The following is a 23,345-nucleotide window of genomic DNA, read 5'->3' as shown; positions in this document are numbered from 1 at the left end:
TAACACTTTATTCACACACGATAAGCAGACTTACATTGCAGATGACATGTGTCCACGGCTCGGGGGATCTCTTCCTGGTCCCGCGGCTCGTCCCGTCTTTCGACTGTCCAGCAGCAGGGAGATGACGCCAATGAGGGGAGCCCAATCAGGAGCAGGGAATCAGTGCGAGGCTGCGGTGGAACGTATGCCCTGCTCATGGACCGCACCCGGCGTGGTGATGTAAGGGGGGCGGTAACGCGATTCGGAGCATGCGCAGATGTGCTCCTTCGTCAGACCAATGGGCGGAAGAAATGACACGGGGATTTAAGACCATCAGAAGTCCAGTAATTTCTATTTCGTGGATTTTCAGTTATCGTGGGTGGGTCTGGAACGTAACCTCCATGATGGAGGGGGGTTTACTTTATTGCTTTTCTCAAGACAACCCAAAATTTCAATCATAAAGGTTAACAGGACACAGGACAGGAGAGGGTGCATCTCCTCAACAGGGGCACATACAGCAATAATAACTAACAGGGTTCAAACCCCTCTCAACTCTAACAAAAACTAAAAAAAAAAAAGTTTTGCCTTTAGTTATACTTTACAGTAAAGTTGTTTAATCTGCATATTTTTTACTTTCTCTAGCTACTCCCTCCCCATATCATCAACATGCCAATGGTATTGTTAAAAAAAAAAAAAAAAATGTATTTTATTTTATTTCTAAATGTAATATATTGCAAACAATCCCTATATATGTTTTAAATTTTGGTCTTCTTTTCAACTCTACTGTTGGGTTAGATGGTTAAATTGTAAGCTCATGCTTCATATATGATCCTCTGTTCTAATATTTTATTTTTAAGGCTGCCCTCCAGGCCGTTATGGGAAGAAATGTACCTTTGCCTGCAAATGCTCCAGCCACTCCACCTGTAATTCCATCGATGGCTCCTGTAAATGCTCACCTGGATGGAGAGGCAGCGACTGTTCTGAGCGTATGTGTTTATACATTTTGCTTTAAAAATATAGAAATGTGGACATATATGAGCCAGAAAGGCTAAGCAACCCAGTTTCCACTTTTCTAACTCACGCAGGACAGATAATAAGGAGGAGCTGTTTGCTTGCCAGGAGCTATGTTTTACTTTACCATATTTTCCGGCATATAAGACGACTGGGCGTATAAGACGACCCCCCCCTAATTTTTAAGTTAAAACATAGGTTTTGGGCTATACTCGCCATATAAGACTACCCCCCTTCCGAAGCAAGGCAACACCATTGAAAAACATCAGATTTCTCATAGCTCTCCAAGGTACTCCAAGTACTGTAATACATGTAATCTCTCATAATATCTCCAAGGTACCCTAAGTATAAGTATTACCGGTAGATGTAATCTCAAGATGCTGGCTGTGTGGGAATCCTGTACCGGTATACCATATGTACCGTAGCTTCGACTACATACAGTATACTGCGCTGAGCCAATCAGAGTGAGTGATGTATTCTATTATTGAATGCAAAGCCTGCTCAGATTGGCAGAGTCAGAGAGGCGGGCTGATGTTACTCCGCCAATCCGAGAAGCTACGGTACATACGGTATACCGGTACAGGATTCCTACACAGCTAGTGTCTTGAGAGATTACATCTACCGGTAATTCTTATACTTGGGTTACCTTGGAGATATTATACTCGGCGTATAAGACGACCCCCTATTTTTTGTGGGATTTTTTTCAGGTTCAAAAGTAGTCTTATACGCCAGAAAATACAGTACCTTTTCTTAATTAGGAGAGGACTGGCCAGGAGAGCAGGAGAGCATTTTCCCCCTGTGCAAGTATAAATACTATATGGTAGGATTTAAGGATATATTGCTCAAACATGACATGGGTATATGTGAAATGACACCCCAAAATACATTCTGCTGCTTCTCCTGAGTATGGAGATACCACGGTTTCGGAGACCATAAAATGCCAAGACAGCACAACCCCCCCCCCCAATTACCCCTTTTCGTAAAGTAGACACCCTGAGCTATTTGTTGAGAGGCATGTTGAGTATTTTGCAGATCTTGCTTTTTTGTCACAAAGTTTTGAAAAAAAAAAAATATTATTTATGTGACAACTTTGTGTGAAAAATAAAAAAATATTGTCATGTTCCCAAAACTTGTGGGAAAATATAAAATATTCCATGGACTCAACACGCCTCTCAGCAAATAGGTTGGGGTGTCTACTTTCCAAAAAGGGGTAATTTGGGGGGGGGGGGTGTTTGAACTGTCCTGGCATTTTATGACAAATATTAGAAGCTTATGCCATAGATTACCCACTCTTCTAATCACTTGAAGACCAAGCCTTTTCTGACACCTTTTGTTTACATGAAATTTTTTTTTTTTAATATAAAATTACTTTGAATCCCCAAACATTATATATATTTTTTAAAGCAGAGGCCCTAGAGAACAAAATGGTGGGTGTTGCAATTTTTATGTCAGACGGTATTTGCACAGTTTTTTGGGAAAAACTTTTTTTTATTTAATGCACAGATACACTATATATTGCCCAATTGTTTAGTAAAATATAAAAGATGATCTTATGCCAAGTACATAGATACTAAATATGACATGCTTTAAAATTGCACACGCCCGTGCAGCGACAACAAACTACGTACATTTTTAAAAGCCTTCACAGGTTACCACTTTAGATTTACAGAGGAGGTCCACTGCAAGAATTACTGCCCTCTATATGATGTTTGCGGTGAGACCTCACATGCATGCTGCAATTGCTGTTTACATATAACACCAGACTGATGCTTGCCTCTGCTTCGCATTTGCGTGCAAACACGGGGGGACAGGGGTGCTTGACTTTTTTTTTTTTTTATATTATTTATTTTTATTTTTTTTTTTTATTTTGACACCTTCCCTTCCCTTTCATTTTTTTTTTTTAAATAATTTTTATTGTTATCTCAGGGAATTTAAATATCCCCTATGATAGCAATAAGTAGTGACAGCTGACAGGTACCCTTTTTAAAAAAAAAATTTGGGTCAATTCGACTCTAGATCTCTCCTCTGCCCTTAAAGCATCTGACCACACCAATATTGGTGTGATAAGATGCTTTTCCAATTTCCCAATGGCATCCTGTGGGTTGAACAAAAAAAGAGAACCTAACCGATTCCTCCATTCACATCGATCAATGTGGATGAAGAGATCTCTGCCAGAAAGTGTGTGGTATGCCCACCATTAGACCTCTCAGCATCCACCCACTTCTAATGATGGGCATACATGCAATGTTCTTTTTTTTCCTTCAGCCCTCTGTGTCCACCCCATCCTCTATGCTTCGACATATATGCTCTTTTTTTTAACTGCGTTGGTGAAATCAACTCCTACAGCGCTGCAATCATTGATTTAGGTATATGCTGAGAGCAAATGTTGTTTCTGTCAGAATAAACAAATCAGTGCTGCAGCTGATGGGTGTATCTGCAAAGAAAACAATGGTTAACAAAAAAAAAAAACCCATAACAATAAAACATTACAATATAATAGTATACAGTGCAGAAAAACAGTAGAATTGTGAATCTGCAAAGAAAACTATGGTTAACAATGAAAAACACAGCAACAATAAAACATTACATTATAATAACATACAGTTGTCAGGGTGCCAGGAAACCAGACCACACGAAGATGCAAGTAAAATAAACAGTTTATTAATTCAACAATAATAAACGCACAGCAAGAGAGAGGAGCGAAATCAGGAAAAGCCGGGGTCAGGTTCGGAAGAGGGTAGTCATCCAAGCCGCGATCGAGTCCAGGAGCGGGTAGTCATCCAAGCCGGGGTCAAGTCCAGGAGCGAATAGCGTGCCAAAGCCGGGTCGTCTGCCGATGCTGGGTCTTCTGCCAATGCGGAATCGAGAGCCAGGAAGGTTGTCAGCAAAGCCAGGTCATGCACAGAGGAACACAGAGAACAGAGGACTGCTAGCAGTGATGCACCTTGGAGCACAAATACAAGGGCAAGGTCTAAAAGCCATCAGGTGATATATGTATAGTCAGGTGTGCAACATCATCACTGAGCGACGCCCAGGCAGCAGGTAAGTGATGATGCAAACAGAGTTTATAAGAGACAGCACTCTTCACATGTCCAAGATGGCTGCCAACAGGAAGGCAAGGTAAGACCTCGACAGTACCCTCCCCTCCACGGCCCCTCCTCCACAGAGCAAAAAAGCGGTTTCTGATGAAAGTGAGCATGCAAAGCGCGGAGAAGGGCAGGAGCATGAACATCAGTGGAGGGTACACAGGAGCGCTCCTCAGGACCATAACCCTTCCAGTGAACCAGGTATTGAACCTGACCTCGAAACAGACGAGAATCCAAGATGCTGCTAACCTCATACTCCTCATGATTGCCCACAGGAATGGGACGAGGGTGAGGAAGTGAAGTATAATGTATAGTATATAGTATAATATATGTATACTGTATAGCAATTGCAAAGCAGTGGCTTAAAAAGTGCCACGTGAAAGACATTGGAGATACGCATGCCAGGAGGAAGATCAAGGGCATAGGCCACCGGGTTCACCTTACGGAGGATGCGAAAAGGCCCAACAAAACAAGGTGCCAGTTTAGGAGTGGGCACCCTGAGGTTTGGATTACGGGTCGACAACCACCCCCTCTCCCCGACCTGGTATGAAGGAGCAGATAAATGTCTCCGGTCTGCCTGGAGCTTCTGACGCTGTGCAGAGACCCGTAAAGTCTCTTGATCTGCACCCAAGAGGAATGGAGGGCACGAAGATGATCCTCCACAGCTGGAATGTCCTGTGGCGAGAACAACTCGAGAAACACAGCAGGTTGGAACCCATAATTGGCCATGAATGGAGACATTCCGGAAGACAAGTTAATGGCAGGGTTCCTGGCAAACAATGCCCACAGTAGCAGATCAACCCAATTGTCCTGATGGTCAGAGATATAGCAGCGGAGAAATTGCTCCAGAGCTTGGTTGGAACACTTAGCGGCACCATTGGACTGTGGTCAGTAGGCCGAGGAGAGTTGAATACCCAACTGGGAGAAAAATAATCGCTAGAACCTAGAGACAAACTGGCTCCCATGGTCTGAGACAATCTCCTTAGGCAACCCATATAAGCAGAAAACCTCCCTATCAAACCCCAATGCAAGCTCCTGAGCGGTAGGCAGCCTCTTAAAAGGAACACAGTGGCACATTTTGTAAAACCGGTCGACAACTATGAGGATAACTGTGTAACCCCAAGACGTGGGAAGTTCTACATTAAAATCCATGGCCAGGTGAGACCAGGGACACTCCCTATTGGGAATGGGATGCAGTAGGCCCAAGGAAAGGTGCCATGGAGATTTAGTCTGGGCACAGACCGAACAAGCAGCCACATACGTAGCAACATCAGTGCGGAGAGATGGCCACCAGAACTGATGGGAAATAGCAAAGGACATCTGGTTCTTACCAGTCTGACCGGCAGTCTTGGAATTGTCATACGTGCGCAACAGTCTGATGCGCAACCCCTCACGTACAAAATATTTGCCAGCAGGTCTCTCCATGGGAGCAACAGGTTGGGCAGCAAAGATCTGTTCCCCAAGAGGAGAGGTTAAGTTGGTGTCCTCCCTGGACAACTCAGAATACTGGCGAGACAAGGCAACAGCTTTAACCTTCCTGGAGCTGGGAAAATAAGAGACCACATAGTCAAAATGAGACAAGAATAAGGCCCATCTGGCCTGACGGTGTGTGAGCCTATTGGCCTTCGAGAGATACGTCAGATTCTTATGATCGGTCAGAATGAGAACTGGAACCACAGAATGGGGTTTAGGTCAGGCAAATTTGCTGGCCAATCAAACACAGTGATACCATAATCATTAAACCCTGTATTAGTACTTTTGGAAGTGTGAGCAAGTGCCAATTCCTGCTGGAAAATTAAATCAGCATCTCCATAAAGCTGGTCAGCAGGGGGAAGCATGAAGTGCTCTAGAATTTTTTGGTAGAGGACTGCGCTGACTTTGGATTTGATAAAACACAGTGGATCAACACCAGATGACATGGCTCCCCAAATCATCATGGACTGTGGAAAATGTTGCATTTCATTTGGAAATCAAGGTCCCAGATTCTAGAGGAAGTGTGGAGAGTCAGTGATGATTTGGGGAGCCATGTCCTCTGCTGGTGTTGGTCCACTGTGTTTTATCAAGTCCAAAGTCAGCACAGCCCTCTACCTGGAAATTCTAGAGCAATGCATGCTTCCCTCTGCTGACCAGCTTGATGGAGATGCTGACTTAATTTTCCAGTAGGACTTGGTACCTGTCCACACTGCCAAAAGTACCAATACTTGTTTTAATGATCATGGTATCACTGTGCTTGATTGGCCAGCAAACTCGTCTGATTTAAACCCCATAAAGAATCTGTGGGGTATTGTTAGGAGAAAAATGAGAGACACCAGGCCCAACAATGCAGATGAGCTGAAGGCTGCTATCAAAGCAACCTGGGCTTCCATAACACCTCAGCAGTGCCACAGGCTGATCGTCTCCATGCCCCACCGCATTAATTCAGTAATTAATGCAAAAGGATTCCAGACCAAGTACTGAGTGCATACTATACTGTACACGGACATACTTTTCAGTAAGCTAAAGTTTTTGTTTTGAAAATCCTTTTTTTTCATTGGTCTTATGTAATATTCTAATTTTCTGAGATACCGAATTTTGGGTTTTCACTAGCTGTAAGCCATAATCATCAAAATTTAAAGAAAGAAATACTTGAAATATATCACTCTGTGTGTAACGCATCTATATAAAATATATGAGTTTCACATTTTGAATTGAATTATTGAAAAAAATGATGATATTATAATTTTATGAGACGCACCTGTATGTATGTAAAAAGTTGCATCACAATAAACCAGCTTCTTTAAAACAAAACTCATCTTTCACCATAGTCATCAATCACTGCCGCGCACTGTAAAGCCTGCAGAAAACCACTTCTTCCATTAAAAGGCCAGTTTTTTTGTGCTGGTCTCCCAATCCATGTTCTTAATCCTCCTTTGAGCCTAATATACTGTATATTAATGAACAGCCTTAGAAAGCCATTACTGTAGATTTAGGGAAAAATAACAGGCATTACATTTGCTCAACTGTGCTACCACCTACTGGTGAATTACAGTTTTGCGTTATAGACAAAAAACTTTGTTCGTTAAGACTCATGTTATTTAATTGATTTTAAGGGTATGGAACAGGGTGAGGGGCAACATTCCAAAAACATTCATCAATTGTTTTCTACCAATAACCAATGTTTAATTACTGCACTTTAACCATTTTCACATTTTCTCACATTCCTGTGAGCCATCTGGTTTCCTACCTACATTTTCACCATTGGTGACCTGTTGACACAGTAAACCCATTTTCCATAAATGGATGAAATCCAGTACCTACCAGTCATGTATGGTGTATTTTCAAAATAAATTCAGTTGAGAATCAGTGATTATATAAAAGCTCTTTTGCTATTAACATAAAAATTACAAATTCTTAAACTATATGGTAACCACTTTTACAGTACAGTACCCTAAAGAGTTACGTTGTTTTTCTAAATATGTGTTCTTGTTCTCCCTGAATCCTTAGTAAATGACATACAACATCCTGACTTAAGCCCCGTACACACGTACCGATTGTCGGCCGTAAATATTCGGCCGACGACCGTTTGGCCGATTGTAGGCTTGTTAGTGTGATGCTTCCGACAGCCGACAGCGCATTTTCGGCCAAACAGAATCTGTCGTGCAGACTTTGAAATTTTTGTTGGCCGTCACCAGAATGGCCGATTGTTCGCCAGTCAGTACAGATTTCGGCCGACAGACAGCAGATTAGCAAGACTGGGCATGCTCAGAAAAGAAAAAACACACGGAAAGTTAACCATCACATGACATCACTTCTGCAGTCGGCTGTTGTTGGCCGACAAAATTAGTGTGCAGTCTTTTGCAGTTTTCAGTCGACACGACAGCCCTGGACAAAAGACGGCCGATCGTTCGGCCGACGATCAGTACGTGTGTACGGGGCTTAAGTTTCTTGGATACATATACATAGTTGCCAACATTTGAAAAAAATTTCCAGGGACACTTTGCAGCACAGCTATCAATTACTTACCACACCCACTTCCCTGAAGCCCTGCCCACTCCGCATAATTAATCTACGCCTACTTGTCATCAGATTATGGGGTCTAGTCAATAAAGAGAGAATTACAGGAAATTGAAAAGGGAGGTGCACATATAATGAATTATATCATAAGTGACACATGCTCATTGAAAACACTTTGGTTACATTTTCCCTCCCTAAGGCCGAAATTGTAATTTAAACTGGTTCTTTCAATATATGCTTTTCCAAGTTTTAATGCATACCATTATTTTTGCAAGCGAAGCCTTGCACTCATAAAACCTATGTTTATTTTTGATGAAGCATAGTAGGTGCAGAATAGGTTTCCAATGGTCCTTGTAGCCCTGTTGTTTAATTCCAGGAAGTGCCTCTGCCTATCTCTTACGTTTTCTCCTTTGAATGCTTCTACTTGTCAGAGATTGGCCCCCAAACCCATTCAAAATTAAAGTCTTTCTCACCTTCCACAGAATATGTTCATCCCCTGCCAACAGCACTTCCGGGTGACGGATCTTCTCTGGTCTGCAGCTGACTGACACAACCATTTTTTTTTTTTTTTTTTTTTATGGGCACCGGCTGCCCGTAACGGGTATTTACGGATAGCTGGGACAAACTAAATTACCCGGGACAGGGTCCTTTTTGCTGGGACTGTCCCTGCAAAAATGGGACAGTTAGCAGGTATGCTTATAAAGCCTTTCCCCACAGGTTTTACACCTAAAACCCTCACCTCTATGATTTGATCTCCCATGTATGACCTCCAAGGTTTCACACCTAGCTTCCAGGCCTTTTCCTTCTTTAAGGAGAAGATCACCACCTTATAATATCTTTATGTGTCTTAGGCCAGTTTGGCCCTTTATACCCTTATTGTGGACATATTGGGGTATCTAATACACCTTTTTTTCTGCCACCTTTCCTCTTCCTAGACTTTTATGTTCCTGTTTTATTTCCCAGTGCACATCTGTGCACGCGTAGGGGATTCACATGTGTGCACATATGCAGAAACCCCCCCCCCCCCCCATGCATGCACAGATGTATCACAGGCCTTTGTCAGTTCCCAAAGATGAGGGCACAGGAGAGGAGGGTAAGGACAAAAATATTGGGGGATTTGGGTTTTTCTTTAAAGCAGAACTCCAGGCTTTTTTTTTTTTTTTAACCAGTCTATGGGGCTGGGCCTGCACTGTATTGGTTAGCTGCTCGTTTTGGTTTAGGGGTTCGGAGAGCCGAGATACACTCACCTAATCCTACCAGTGCAAGACTGATCCCTTGTCTTGTGCCGTGGACTGTTCCTGACTTCATCATGGCCATAGACCGGCTCTGGACATGAAAACGTCAGGTACATTCTACTGATGGACATCGGGGAGTGCCATTTTCCAGAGGATCAAAGGATCAGGTGAGCATAGGCGTTGTGTTCACCCCAAGAAAAAAACAGCATGGGAAAAAAATAAAAATGCTGGGAGTTAGGCTTTAACTATACCCCTAATCAGCTCTACCCATTGATCAACATGAGGGTTTATAACATATGCACATATCACATTCATTTTTTTAACTGTATATTAAACAATTCCTTTTTTTTTTTAAGCCTGTCCCCCAGGATCTTGGGGAAAAGACTGCTCCAGCAGCTGCAATTGCCAGCATAGAGGGCAGTGCAGTCCTGTAGATGGGTCGTGTAACTGTTTGCCAGGATGGACTGGAAAGACATGCTCTGAAGGTAAAGAAGCCCCTGACTAACTATGTAACCCCTTTAGTTATCAGGGTCCGTTTATACTAATGAATTAACATGTGTCACTAACAACATTATACTAGCTGTACTGGTTGTGTAGGCATGTCCATGGACAGTCATTATAGACTACCTATAACTTACTGGTGTGATTTTCGTAATGTCCATCCCAGGATGACCGATGATTCACCCTTCTAGACAAATTTTGTGTGATTTGGGTACTGAGTTCCCCAAACAATGCTGATATTCCATAAATGAAAGAATTTCCAATATAATAGCTACCCCTACCTCTGCAGTGTAGATGAGCTTCATGGGAAATGTAGTTCCAAAACATCTGGTTTGCCAAGGTTCACCATCACTGCAGAAGGCTATCTTTAATAACGTAATGTTCATTGTTACCTGACGTGAGAACAAGTTGAAGTATATCAGCATTTCTCAGCTAACTGCTACCTATCCTAACCTTTAAGAGCAGGTGTTCAAATAAACCAGCAGGCAGTACAACTATACATAAATAAGAGCAAGTCAAAAAAAGATCACTTGGTCAAGCCGTGAATTTTGTCCATGGTCAAGTTTAGTGGTGACACATGTAACAAAATGACTAGGTGTCTTCTACAAAAATTATTGCTGTTTTCATATTTGTCTTGCCTAAAATGACACCAGTCCAAGTGCTCATAGTCATTCTTCAAAACCACACATGCGAAAATGCTAGAAATCGAATGGTCAGTAAATGTGAAACAGATATTTCAGTTGTGGTAGGTGCGGAAAAGTCAACTACTTAAGAGTCCTGATATCACCAGAGGTGGAATCCCTGTCCCCAGAGAAGATTACAATTTAATGCCCTAGTCACAATAATAAATTTACATGTCCTAGATCCACAACGATGATAACCATAACCAGAGTTACAGTGCCTTGAAAAAGTTTTCATACCCCTTGAAATGTTCCACATTTTGTCATGTTACAACCAAAAACATGAATGCATTTTATTGGGATTTTATGTGATAGACCAACACAAAGTGGCACATAATTGTAAAGTGGAATGAAAACTATAAAATGTTTTTATAATTTCTTACAAATAAATATCTCAAAGTGGGGCGTGCATTTGTATTCAGCCCCCTTTACTCTTATACCCTTAATTAAAATCTAATAGAACCAATTGCCTTCAGAAGTCACCTAATTAGTAAATAGAGTGTAATTCAATCTCAGTATAAATACAGCTTTTTCGTGAAGCCCCCAGAGGTTTGTTAAAGAACTTTAGTGAACAAACAGCATAGTAAAGACCAAGGAACACACCAGACAGGTCAGGGATAAAGTTGTGGAGAAGTTTAAAGCAGGCTTAGGTTATAAAAAAAATATCACAAGCTTTTAACATTTTGCGGAGCGCTGTTTAATTCATCATCCGAAAATGGAAAGAGTATGGCACAACTACCAAGACATGGCCGTCCACCTAAACTGACAGGGAAGGAGAGGAGAACATTCATCAGAGAAGCAGCCAAGAGGCCCATGGTAACTCTGGAGGAGCTGCAGAGATCCACAGCTCAGGTGGGAGAATCTGTCCACAGGACAACTATTAGTTACGCACTCCACAAATCTGCCCTTTATGAAAGAATGACAAGAAGAAAGTCATTGTTGAAAGAAAGCCTTAAGAAGTCCTCATTGCAGTGGGGGACACAGCAAACATGTGGAAGAAGGTGTTTTGGTCAGATGAGACCAAAATTGAACTTTTTGGCCTTAAAGCAAAACGCTATGTGTGGGCGAAAACTAACACTGCACATCACGCTGAACACACCATTCCCACCGTGAAACATGGTGGTGGTGGCAGCATGTTGTGAGGATGCTTTTCTTCAGCAGGGCCAGGAAAGCTGGTCAGAGTTGATGGGAAGATGGGTGAAGCCAAATACAGGGCAATCTTATAAGAAAACATGCTTCCAGCCGGACAATGACCCTAAACATACAGCCAGAGCTACAATGGAATGTTTTAGATCAAAGAACATTTGTGTGTTAGAAAGGCCCAGTCAAAGTTCAGACCTAAATCCAATAAAGTTCAGACCTAAATCCAATCTGTGGCAAGACTTGAAAATTGTTGTTCACAGACACTCTCCATCCAATCTGAGAGAGCTTGAGCTATTTTGCAAAGAAAAATGGGCAAAAACTTCACTCTCTAGATGTGCAAAGCTGGTAGAGACATCCTCAAAAAGACTTGCAGCTGTAATTGCAGTGAAAGGTGGTTCTACAAAGTATTGACTCGGATGGGGGGGGGGGGGGGGGGGCCACACTTTTCACATATTTATTTGTAAAAAAAAATGTGAAAACCATTTATCAATTTCCTTCCACTTCACAATTATGTGCCACTTTGTGTTGGTCTTTCACATAAAATCACAATAAATACATTTACGTTTTTGGTTGTAACATTACAAAATGTGGTATATCTCAAGGGGTATGAATACTTTTTCAAGGCACTGTATTTTTGTGGGAGGAAATTAAATGTTATCATGTTTATTTGTAGTCCTATATTTTGGTTTTCTTTTATTTTCAGGAAAAAAAAACTAAACATACTTTATACTATTTCTTTAGCGTGCTCACTGGGACTTTGGGGAAAGGATTGCGCTAGCACCTGTTATTGCCAAAATGGAGGGCATTGTAGTCCGATTGATGGAACTTGTGCCTGTTCTTCTGGATGGACTGGAAAAATGTGTTCTGAAGGTAAAACCGCTGCATGCCTGAAGTTTCTTTTATTTCCAGTTTGTCTCCTTTTTTCCATTTTTTTTCCCTTTTTAGCAAAACTTGTGACAGTTTTAATGGCCCACTTTAACGATAAATATTCTATCCTGGTAACTGGATGAGGTTAATACCTGTACTGATATTATTCAGTTTGTTAAAACCAGAGTTGTATAAAGTACTGGAAACCCATACTTGAGTAAAAGTACAAGTGCTCGATCAAAAAGTGACTTGAGTAGAAGTGGAAGTGCTCGATCAAAAAGTAACTTGAGTAGAAGTACTAAAGTATTCAACATTTTTTGTACTTAAGTATTGCAAGTAGTTTTTTAAAAAATGTTGCTACTCAAGTACTGAAAGTAAAAGTACCAGTAGTTTTGAAAAAAAATTGCTACTCAAGTACTGAAAGTAAAAGTACAAGTACTGTGTTATGTAGTTATTAAAGAAAAAAGTCAAAAGTTTGAACATCATATTGTTTTTTATAATTTCAAATGCAGCTTTTATTTATACATACAGTAGCATTTATTTTCGTATGCGCTGATAATACACATGTTTTGAGCTTCATGAAACCTGCCATCTACTGTTCTGGCAGTGGTAATTTTTATAATTGTAACGAGTAAGTATGCAGCACAAAAAAAAAAAAATATCGGAGTAGAAGTATTGAAATCATCGAAAAAATGTAGTGAAGTAAAAGTGGAAGTAGGAGAAAAAAATTCTACTCTAGGAAAGTACAGATACCACCTTTTGGTACTTAAGTACAGTAGTGAAGTAATTCTACTTAGTTACTATACATCTCTGGTTAACACCTGACCATCACACCTATATGAGCGTTTTGGACTTTCCTTTGAAAAACCAAGGGCATTAGTATGGAGTTGCCCCCCTCTCCCCATTCCGCCTTCCTTGTTACTATAACAGCCTCCACCCTCCTGGGAAGGCTTTGCACAAGATTTGAGCTTTTTATGTCTGTTTAGAGTGTTTACAGTGAGTGTGTGCCCATTTAGCTAAAGGACCATTATGAAGCCAGGTCAGGCCAGATGATGGATGAGAAGACCTGGCTAGCAGTTGGTGTTCAACCCCTTAAAGTAGAACTATAGCCAAAATGTTTTTTTCATTTTGGATATCTGTGACCCATTGGGGAGATTTTCCTTTACTTCCTATCCCATAGCTAAAACAAGAGAGGAAATCCATTGGGGACCTCCAGGTCACCAGAACTAGTGTGCCCATTGAAAGATTTCCCCTCTATTACTTTTCTAGGGAAAACCCAAAATGTGGGATTTTCTTTTACTTTCATTTTCAATGATAATGGTAAATAGGAAGGGTGTATCTCCCATATGGGAGCACAGACAGCTATAAAATCCAGTTCTAATCCAGTGTTTCTCAACTTTTTTTCAGTTGTGGCACCCTTTAAAATTCTGCACAATCTCGAGGCATCCCGTTCTAAAATGTAAAAAAAAAAAAAAACTAATAGTTTTACATAACGCAGCAACGTCTATACACATGGGCTATCCAACATAAGAAGGGATTTATTCCTACACTATTGCAAACTTGTACAGACTAGTATTCTAGCGTTTCTCTTCTCCCTCAGTTTCTCTTCTAATGTGACCCCAGTGCTGATGGAGAGGGGATGAGGAGGAGTAAACAAGGATGCTGTGCAAGCACCCAACATTTGCCCTATAAACCAGTGATTTAACTGGTTGTCAGGGTGCCAGTGGCTTGACCTGCACAGTGCCCAGGGTTGTCAGGGTGCCAGTGGCTTGAACGCATAGTGCCCAGGGTTGTAATTCTACAAAGTAAAAACCTGTGGCAATTTGTTGCCATTTTTAGCCATTTTGCCAAGGCTCCCCTGAAGAACCCAGAAGGCACACTAGGGTGCCACGGCACCCTGGTTGAAAAAGGCTGTTCTAATCCATCTCCAATTTGTCCAAAATGTTTTTTAACCACATCCCACCTGACTTATAGCTGAATGACGTCCGGGCGGGGGATCATATGAAGTCCAGCAGGATAAGCTACTAGTGCACAGCCCCTGGGGTGCGCAGAGTGGTGATCGGTGGTGCAGTGTGTCGCTTTGATACACTGCATCTCTGATCTCGGTAAAGAGCCTATGATGTAAGCTCTTTACCACGGGATCAGCTGTGACCATTCACAGCTGATCACCATGGTAGCCAGGAAGTGCCGGTAATCAGATTTTCTCAGTTTGGGCTGACAAGGCGCGAGAAGAGGAGAGCCGATCAGCGGCTCTTCTGAGAGGGGGGATCTGCGCTGATAATCAGTGCATTTATTTTCAGTGCAGCCCCCATCAGAGGTGCCCACAACAGATGCTAATCAGTGCCCTTTAGATGCTAATCAGTGCCCATCACAAATGCCAATCAGTGCCCATCAGTAATGCCTGTCAGTGCCTCCTCATTAGTGCTGCCTATCAGTGCCACCTATCAGTGCCGATCAGTGCTAACTTTAAGTGCCACCTATCAGTGCCCATCGGTGCTGCATAATAGTGCCCATCAGTTCTGCATATCAGTTCCATCTATCAGTGCTGCATATTAATGCCTTCTCATCAGTGCCACCCCATCAGTGCCCATCAGTGCCACCCCATCAGTGCCCATCAGTGCCGCCTCATCAGTGCCGTCATCGAAGGAGAAAACTTACTTATTTACAAAATTTTATAATAGAAACAAGGAAAAACTTTCGGCCTTTTTTAATTTGTTTAGCAAAGAATAAAAAAACCCAGTGGTGATCAAATACCACACACAGAAAGCTCTATTTGTGGGAAACCATTATAAAAATGTAATATGGGTACAGTGTAGCATGACCATGTAATTGTCATTCAAAGTGTGACACCGCTGAAATCAGAAAATTGGTCTGGGCAGGAAGGGAGTGAAAGGGTCCTGTATTGAAGTTGTTAAAAAAATTCGGACTTAAAGCGGAGTTCCAGCCATTTACTCACCTGCCCAACGGTCCAGCGATGCGGCCGCCGGAAGCCTCGATCCTCTCCCTCAGCGCCGGCATCACAGTTTGCGTCTTCACAGCCGGGTACCCACTGCGCATGCGCGAGTCGCGCTGCGCGCCGTGATTGGCCGGCAATCTTCTGGGACCTCTGACGTGTCCCAGAAGATTGCAGGGAGGGAGGGGGAGAGGAGAACTTCCGCTCAGGGCGCCGCGGCGCTCCGAGCGGAAGTGGGAGCGGGTACCTGTCAAAACTAGGTACCCGCTCCCCCCCCCCCCCAAAAAAATGACATGCCAAATGTGGCATGTCGGGGGGTCAGGACTCCCTAAAGCGGAAGTTCCACTTTTGGGTGGAAGTCCGCTTTAAGTTGTACTTTAGTTTTTCCACGCCAAACTCATCAAACCAAGTCTTTATGCAGCTGGTTTTGTGGCACAGGCATGCTGGAAGAGACAAGGACCTTCCTAAAACTGTTGCCGCAAGGTTGAAAGTGCACAATTGCCTGAATTCTCTTTGTATGCTGTAGTGCTTATGATTGTACCCCTCAATGGAAACACCTAAAATCAATATTTTGGAGGGGTGTTCATATACTAATGGCCATATACAGTACAGTAAGTATACAGGGCCCCTTAAAGATGTTAGATACATGCAATGTGTGCTGACAAAATGTTATACCATACATTGTGTTCTATTTTGCTTAGTCTGCCCCCTGGGATCATATGGAGAAAATTGTGTGAACAAATGCAGATGCCAAAATGGAGCGGAATGCAATCACATGAATGGGAAGTGTTCCTGCCTGCCTGGATATATTGGCCCTTTCTGTGATATTAGTAAGTACATTTAAAACAATTGGTCACATATATATATATATAAATAAATGGAAACTGAATCATTTTAGTGGCTGCACATTTTGTATTATACTGTAATTATTGTTGTTTTTGCTTTAAAGTCATCCTTTATGGGAATGTATAGGGCTAGCATACAAAGGAGAGTGGCTATCCCAGCAAAAGGAACACAGATAGGATCATTTAGGTCGGCCATAGATGGTTTGAATCTTTATGAAGACTTCTAAAGTAAATCTCGCTTAGGCCAAAAGATACACTGGGAATTAGACCACACAAAGCGTTTCCCTAAAATTCCAAAGAACACCCCTAAACAATCAACCTTTTATTAATCGGCTATTGTTGCACAGTACAGACAAATTATATAGTTTTCATGTTTCAAACTGGGTGCAAAGTCTTTAGATAATTTAGTTTAGTCAGCTATGAACATATATTTTTTTCATTTAGAGTGCCCTCCTAAAACCTATGGCCTGAAATGCCATCAACCCTGTGACTGTCTCTATAATGCCACCTGCGACCATGTGACGGGTCACTGCCAGTGTGAAGCAGGCTGGTCAGGTACACGTTGTGAGAAAGGTAAGAAAAGAGCTGCTTTTTGTTTCTTTTTTATGATAGTACAAAAAAGTGCAGTAATGTATAGCAGGCAAAGTTTTACATTTATTGGCTTTGAAAAGGCAGACAGTAAAATGTGAAGGACTGATGTGAGGACAGGGCTGGCCATAAGTGCAGGTGGGGCGTCTTCTTTTAATTTTTGGTTTGTGTAACAAATATTACTTACAACAATGCACTTGCTTTGCCAAATTTAAACTATGGACAGTAAGACACTTGTACACACCCACCACAATCCAGTACAGTAATACAAGACTTACATATGGCAAGATGCTTCTTGAGGCAAGTGTCCTTGAGGATTATAAATTCTGTCTGACTAAAGTTGAGTCTTGCATGAATCTTGAGCAGGAACCCCATGGCAAACTAAAGAAAAACAGCCCGGGGTCCCCCTCCAAAATTCATACCAGACCCTTATCCGAGCATGCAGTCCGGCAAGTCAGAAAGGGGGGGCGAGTGAGCCCCCCCTCCTGGACCATACCAGGCCACATGCCCTCAACATGGGGGCCCCCAGTTTCCACCCCCCCCCATGTGAATAAGTATGGGGTACCCATCCATCCCAAAAAAAAGTGTTCAGTAAATAAAAACAAGACATGGTTTTGACACGTCCTTTATGAAAAATTAAGAATGTCCCCCGTTAAAGCTCCAAGGTGTGTTCTTCCCCTGGCCTTCTGCCTCTGCTGCTGTTGCCTCCCTCCGGTGATGTGTTCTTTCTCCAGTCTTCTCTGCCACTGGGTGACGTCCCCATGGCTATATAAGAACTGGCAGACATCGGAGATGACACAAGGGCAGAAGCCAGCGTTGGAGGAGGACCATTTCGGTGGCAGAGAAGACAGCAGCGGTGAACAAGATAGGAGGAAGAACACATCACCAGAGGGATAAGATCGGAGGAAGAACACATCACCAGAGGGATAAGATCGGAGGAAGAACACATCACCAGAGGGATAAGATCGGAGGAAGAACACATCACCAGAGGGATAAGATCGGAGGAAGAACACATCGCCAGAGGGATAAGATCAGAGGAAGAACACATCACCAGAGGGATAAGATCGGAGGAAGAACACATCACCAGAGGGATAAGACTGGAGGAAGAACACATCACCAGAGGGATAAGACTGGAGGAAGAACACATCATCGGTGGGATAAGATCGGAGGAAGAACACATCACTGGAGGGAGAAGACAGCAACAGAGAGAGAAGACCCAAAGAAGAACACACGTTGGAGCTACAACGGGGGACATTCTACATTTTTCAAAAAGGACTTGTCAAAAATCGTCTCTTGTTTTTATTTACACTACGTTTTTGTACCCCATACTCATTCACATAGAGGGGGCAGGATCTGGGGGCCCCCTTGTTAAAGGCGGCATCCAGATTCCCATAAGCCCCTTGCCTGCTTTCCCCCGAAACTACCACCCACCGTTGTCTGAAAGAGGCCCTTGTCCCCATCAACATGGGGACAAGGTGCTTTGGGGTGGGCCCCCCTGTCCTAAAGCACCCACATCCCCATGTTGAGGAAATGTGGCCTGGTATGGTCCAGGAGGGGGGGTGCTCGCTCATCTCCCCCTTTCCTGTCCTGCTTAGCTGCATGCTCGGATAAGGGTCTGGTATGGTCTTGGGGGGGACCCCATGCTGTTTTTTATTTATTTATTTATTTTTAAGCGTGGCGCTCCCCTTCAAGATCCTCAGAGCACAAGTTGCATGCCACAAGTCAGATCAGTTTAGATGATGATTCGACTTGGATGCGACTTCCATTCAAATCAATGGGCTTAAATCGTGCCTAAGTTGGACCAAAGTAGTGCAGGAAGCATTTTCAAAGTCAGATCCACACAATTAGGATTAGTTAAGAAGGCTCTAATAGGGAACCATTGATTTTGACATGTAATGCGACTTGTGCTCTGGAAGTCGGAGCACACGTCGGCCAGTGTGAACCGGCCCTGAGACTATAATCTTTCTCTAACCAGCGGGAGTCTGTCCCTGTCTATGTACTCCCCACACTGTGGGTATGCCAAAATGACCCAGCAGGGGCTATATATATATACTGTATATAGCCTCTCTATATCCTGAATGGCTACCCAAAGTTAAGAAGAGCTCTGTGTCAAATCACATGCAAACTCCTACAAGATGGCCACTGGAAGCCTGGTGCAGGGAATCTTTCCCTAATGCCAGACGTAAGCAGCAATAATGCAATCACCGTGTTTACTTCTAGCAGCTAACCAGGAACTGAGTGATCAATCTGCGGATCACCGCCTTGCTACCTTTGCTGTCACCTGCTTGAGTGGTAATCTCACTCAATGGGTAAAGTAGCATCTGCACAACACCCTCCTACAGATTTGAGTTCCTTTTCCCACTGCTATTTGCCTTAGAATCCAACTAGAAACTGACAGTCATATAGGAATACTGTATGTTAAGTAGCCTAGGGGCCCATTCACACGTGTGGAACTTGTCACACGACTTTGACATGTTGCAGACCATTGTTTGCAATGACATCTTTTCAGAGCAGTGCGATTTAAAGTCACATCAATTTTGAAAAGGTGCCTACACTACTTTGGTGCAACATTTGATGCTACTTTAAACCAGAGAATGTAAAGTCGCACTCCAAAGCCCCTCTTGAAATCATCCGACTAAATACCAAGTCCAGGCACTGGGTATTCTCAATCCTGTGTATACAAAAAATCAAAGCTGGATCCGGGAATAGCTGTATTATTGTTATTGTGGTGCCCTAAATTCAAATCCACCATCCTGGGGAGGTGTCTCCAAAAAATTCAACCATACAAAAAAAAAAAAAATACAAAATAAAACACTAATGGCTACCACAAAAATCCTTTAAAAAAAAAAAAAAGATAAAATATGCAGTTGACATATAAAACAGAGTTCCAGTGTATTAGCCCAGAGTGGAATCCCCCCCCCCCCCTTCCTTCCACAAACTCCCCTTTTACCCCCACTAGCCTGGGAACCAACCCAACAGTTCCCTCCCAATAAATCACATGACCCTTGGTAGCTGGTGGCTATGCCATATAACCCCTGCATGTATGGGCCAGCAGGCAATGGGTAAAATCTTTTAAGCGTTACCAGAGATGTGATCCCATCAGGCCATGTGGTCAACCCAATTGCTAGATGGTCATATTAATAAATGCAGCCAGTTTGTATAAAGTCCTAAAGCCCAATATATGGCCATGATGCTAACCTGATGCGTGTGGGAAATGTGAATGTTGGTCTCCTCTGTGAAGCTCAAAGTCCTCCTTGGTATATGTCACATTCATTCAGTCCCATATAAGGTGCTCATTAACTCCACACCCTTAACAGAAGCCGGGTCCAGCCTGCATAAACCTTCACGATATGTCACAGTCCTGTGGCCCTCAATCTTCCATATCTGTGCAGCTGATGTGACCCTGAACTGATGCGGGCAGCATAATGTCCATACAGGCGGAGTAATGTCCATGTGAGACAGATGGATGATTACACAAAGGAAACTATCTATGTATACACTATATTACCAAACGTATTGGGACGCCTGCCTTTACACGCACATAAACTTTAATGGCACTCCAGTCTAAGTCCGTAGGGTTCAATATTGATTTAGCCCGTCCTTGCAGCTATAACAGCTTCAACTCTTCTGGGAAGGCTGTCCATACCCCTGAAAAATAACCCCACATCATAACACCTCCTCCACCAAATGATTTGGACCAGTGCACAAAGAAAAGTCCATAAAGACATGTATGAGCGAGTTTGCGGTGGAAGAACTTGAGGCCTGACGTCAACCCGATAGAACACCTTTGGGATGAATTTGAGCGGAGATTGCGAGCCAGGCCTTCTGGTCTAACATGAGAGCCTGATCTCACAAATGCGCTTCATGAAGAATGGTGAAACATTTCCATAGACACATTCCTAAACCTTGTGGACAGCCTTCCTAGAAGAGTTGAAGCTGTTATAGCTGCAAAGGATGGGCCAACTCAATAGTGAACCATACAGGCTAAGACTGGGATGCCATTAAAATTCATGTGTGTGTAAAGGCAGGTGTCCCAATACATATTAGTAATATAGTGTATATATATATATATATATATATATATATATATATATACAGTATATATATATATATATATATATGGATTTCACCAACTGGTATCGGTAGTTGTATAGTCCAGGCTGCAGTAGCTGATTTCCCAATCCACCTAGTTTGTGAAGATGGAGGAATCTGTTTGTTTTCTTTCATTCGGCCCACTGGCTGAACGAAAAAAAAAAACTAGCCAGGTAAGACCAGCTTTAATATGACCGTCTTTACCAGAAAAAGGGTAGAAAGCAGTGACTTCTTTATGTTCACCCTAAGAGGAGTCCTACATTACTTGGTAGAAGGAACAATTCCAAAGCAGTCATGGCATCCACAGTGTAACCTGACTCAAGATGAGCTGACAGCTGATGAAAGACACGGCCTGGCAAGGTTGCCCATTTTTAGCAGTAGATAACAGCTGCTGTGTCAGGCCTTAACAATATGCCAAAAATCCCAGTACAGCTCCTCCCTTGTGGTAATGTCTCTTCGGGGTTCACTTCAAACCCACGCTTCGAGGACTTCAACTTCCTTCCTCAGGGCTAAATGTCAGGTCTGTCAGGAGACTCTACCGTCCCTCCGGTTTCCTGACTGGTAGTCTTCTTATCCCAGTATCAGGTGGGTAGGCGGTTGAGATCCTACAGCCAGAAATATGGGACCTCAATAGAAAGTGCACACAGGCTATATCAAGGAACACCAAACAAACAAACAAGTAGAGAGAGAAGTCGGCGAACCAAGATCTGCGAAAATCCAAAAGGATTAGTCCAATAGGCAAGGTCGGGAACAGGCAGAGTCGGCAATTTCAATCAACGAAATCCAAAGGGGTAGTCCAAGAGGCAAGGTCGTTAACAGGCAGAGTCGGCAATGGCAATCAACGAAATCCAAAGGAGTAGTCCAATAGGCAAGGTCGTTAACAGGCAGAATCGGCAATGGCAATCAACAAAATCCAAAGGGGTAATCCAAGAGGCAAGGTCGGGAACAGGCAGAGTCGGCAATGGCAATCAACGAAATCCAAAGGGGTAGTCCAAGAGGCAAGGTCGTAAACAGGCAGAGTCGGCAATGGCAATCAACTAAATTCAAAGGGATAGTCCAAGAGGCAAGGTCGGGAACAGGCAGAGTCGGCAATGGAAATCAACGAAATCCAAAGGGGTAGTCCAAGAGGCAAGGTCGGGAACAGGCAGAGTCGGCAACAGCAATCAACAAAATCCAAGTTTACTACCAACACCCAGGGAACAAGACCTCTACTAGGGCAAAGATAGGAAGGGGAAGTGATGATCTTTAGCAGGGATATTGAATTAAAATTCACAAAGGTCCAGTCAGTAAAATATTATCCCAGCAGAGGTCCGAATCGCATTTTTGTGCGATGACCGCCCTGTATCCTCTGCTTGTTAACTTGGGTAGCCCCCGCCCTCTGTCTATAGCTGTCCTGCCTCCAGCTGTTGGCTCTGTGAGAATGGGCGTGGGCAGAACGACTCTAAAGGGTAGGGCTGCAGGGGTCCGGATGAGACATTAGCTGGGTCCGGATCCGGACTGCGGTCCGCCATTTAGTGATGCCTGATCTATAGGATCACTAGATTAGATGACAGCCAACAGCTGGACACAGGGTGGGGCCAGCATCCAAACTCAAGGAGTAGAAAAACAAGGGTGTTACTCAAAATGAAGTTCCCCAGGGGCACAGGCAATAGGGAACCGTTCTAGAACACCGGTTCCCGGGATCGAATCCCAGACATGATGTGACACTAAGGAGATCATTTGTATTGGGTGACAGTTCCATTGGAAGTGTCATTTTTTAAGGTTGTCGTCCAGTATCATCCAAATATTATGACTTTTTCTCCATGAAAAAAGGGATAAGAAAAAAAAATTCAACCCTTTGCACTTCTAATCATGACAGTAACCCAATGGCTGCCAACTTTTCATTCATTTCAAATTATTGTATGTTTTCTAGTGTTTACCTCTAAAGTCAGCATGATCGTATGTGATGTATGTGGTGTGGGAAAACAAACTGCTTCTTCCAGCAGTGTTTCAGCTAACTGTTTTGTGTACACAGCTCCTGCCATGGATGTCACTATGGTCCCGAAGACTTCATTGGCCACAGACTCCATTGGACCCATGATTGGCATCATTGCCTTAGTAATCTTGGTTGTGGCACTGATCGCGTTCTTCCTAGCGTACAGACACTGGCAAAAAGACAAGGAGAGCCGTAACGTAGCAGTGGCATATACATCCAATAGGCCAGTCAGTGGTGAATATGAAGTACCAGGTAATATGAAGTGTACCGATTTTGTTTATTTTTTATTTAAAGGTGGAACCCAATACCATCTGTGTAAGAAATTGGGATAAATAAGACACTTCTTACTCTAGGTTGCAATTATTTTTACACAACAGGGAAGAATTATGAAAAAATT

At 42.9% G+C, this 23,345-nt stretch overlaps 1 protein-coding gene across 2 annotated transcripts in view; it reads left to right on the top strand.

Moving 5' to 3' along the window:
• The window catches only part of LOC309569433 (uncharacterized protein), a 215,011-nt gene that overhangs the window by 170,005 nt on the left and 21,661 nt on the right, over positions 1 to 23,345 (top strand). For both annotated transcript variants that reach the window (XM_082275258.1, XM_082275257.1), the window contains exons 15-20: positions 837 to 965; positions 9,661 to 9,789; positions 12,370 to 12,498; positions 16,150 to 16,278; positions 16,738 to 16,866; positions 22,988 to 23,200. In XM_082275258.1, coding sequence (XP_082131384.1) covers positions 837 to 965; positions 9,661 to 9,789; positions 12,370 to 12,498; positions 16,150 to 16,278; positions 16,738 to 16,866; positions 22,988 to 23,200 — 858 coding nt within the window. The remainder of the gene's footprint in view (positions 1 to 836; positions 966 to 9,660; positions 9,790 to 12,369; positions 12,499 to 16,149; positions 16,279 to 16,737; positions 16,867 to 22,987; positions 23,201 to 23,345) is intronic.

This window comes from Pelophylax lessonae (genome assembly GCF_965119305.1).
Source record: "Pelophylax lessonae genome assembly, chromosome: 13".
NCBI lineage: Eukaryota > Metazoa > Chordata > Amphibia > Anura > Ranidae > Pelophylax > Pelophylax lessonae.
The sequence above is the reverse complement of the archived record's forward strand: the minus strand, read 5'-3'. Positions and strand labels throughout refer to the sequence as shown.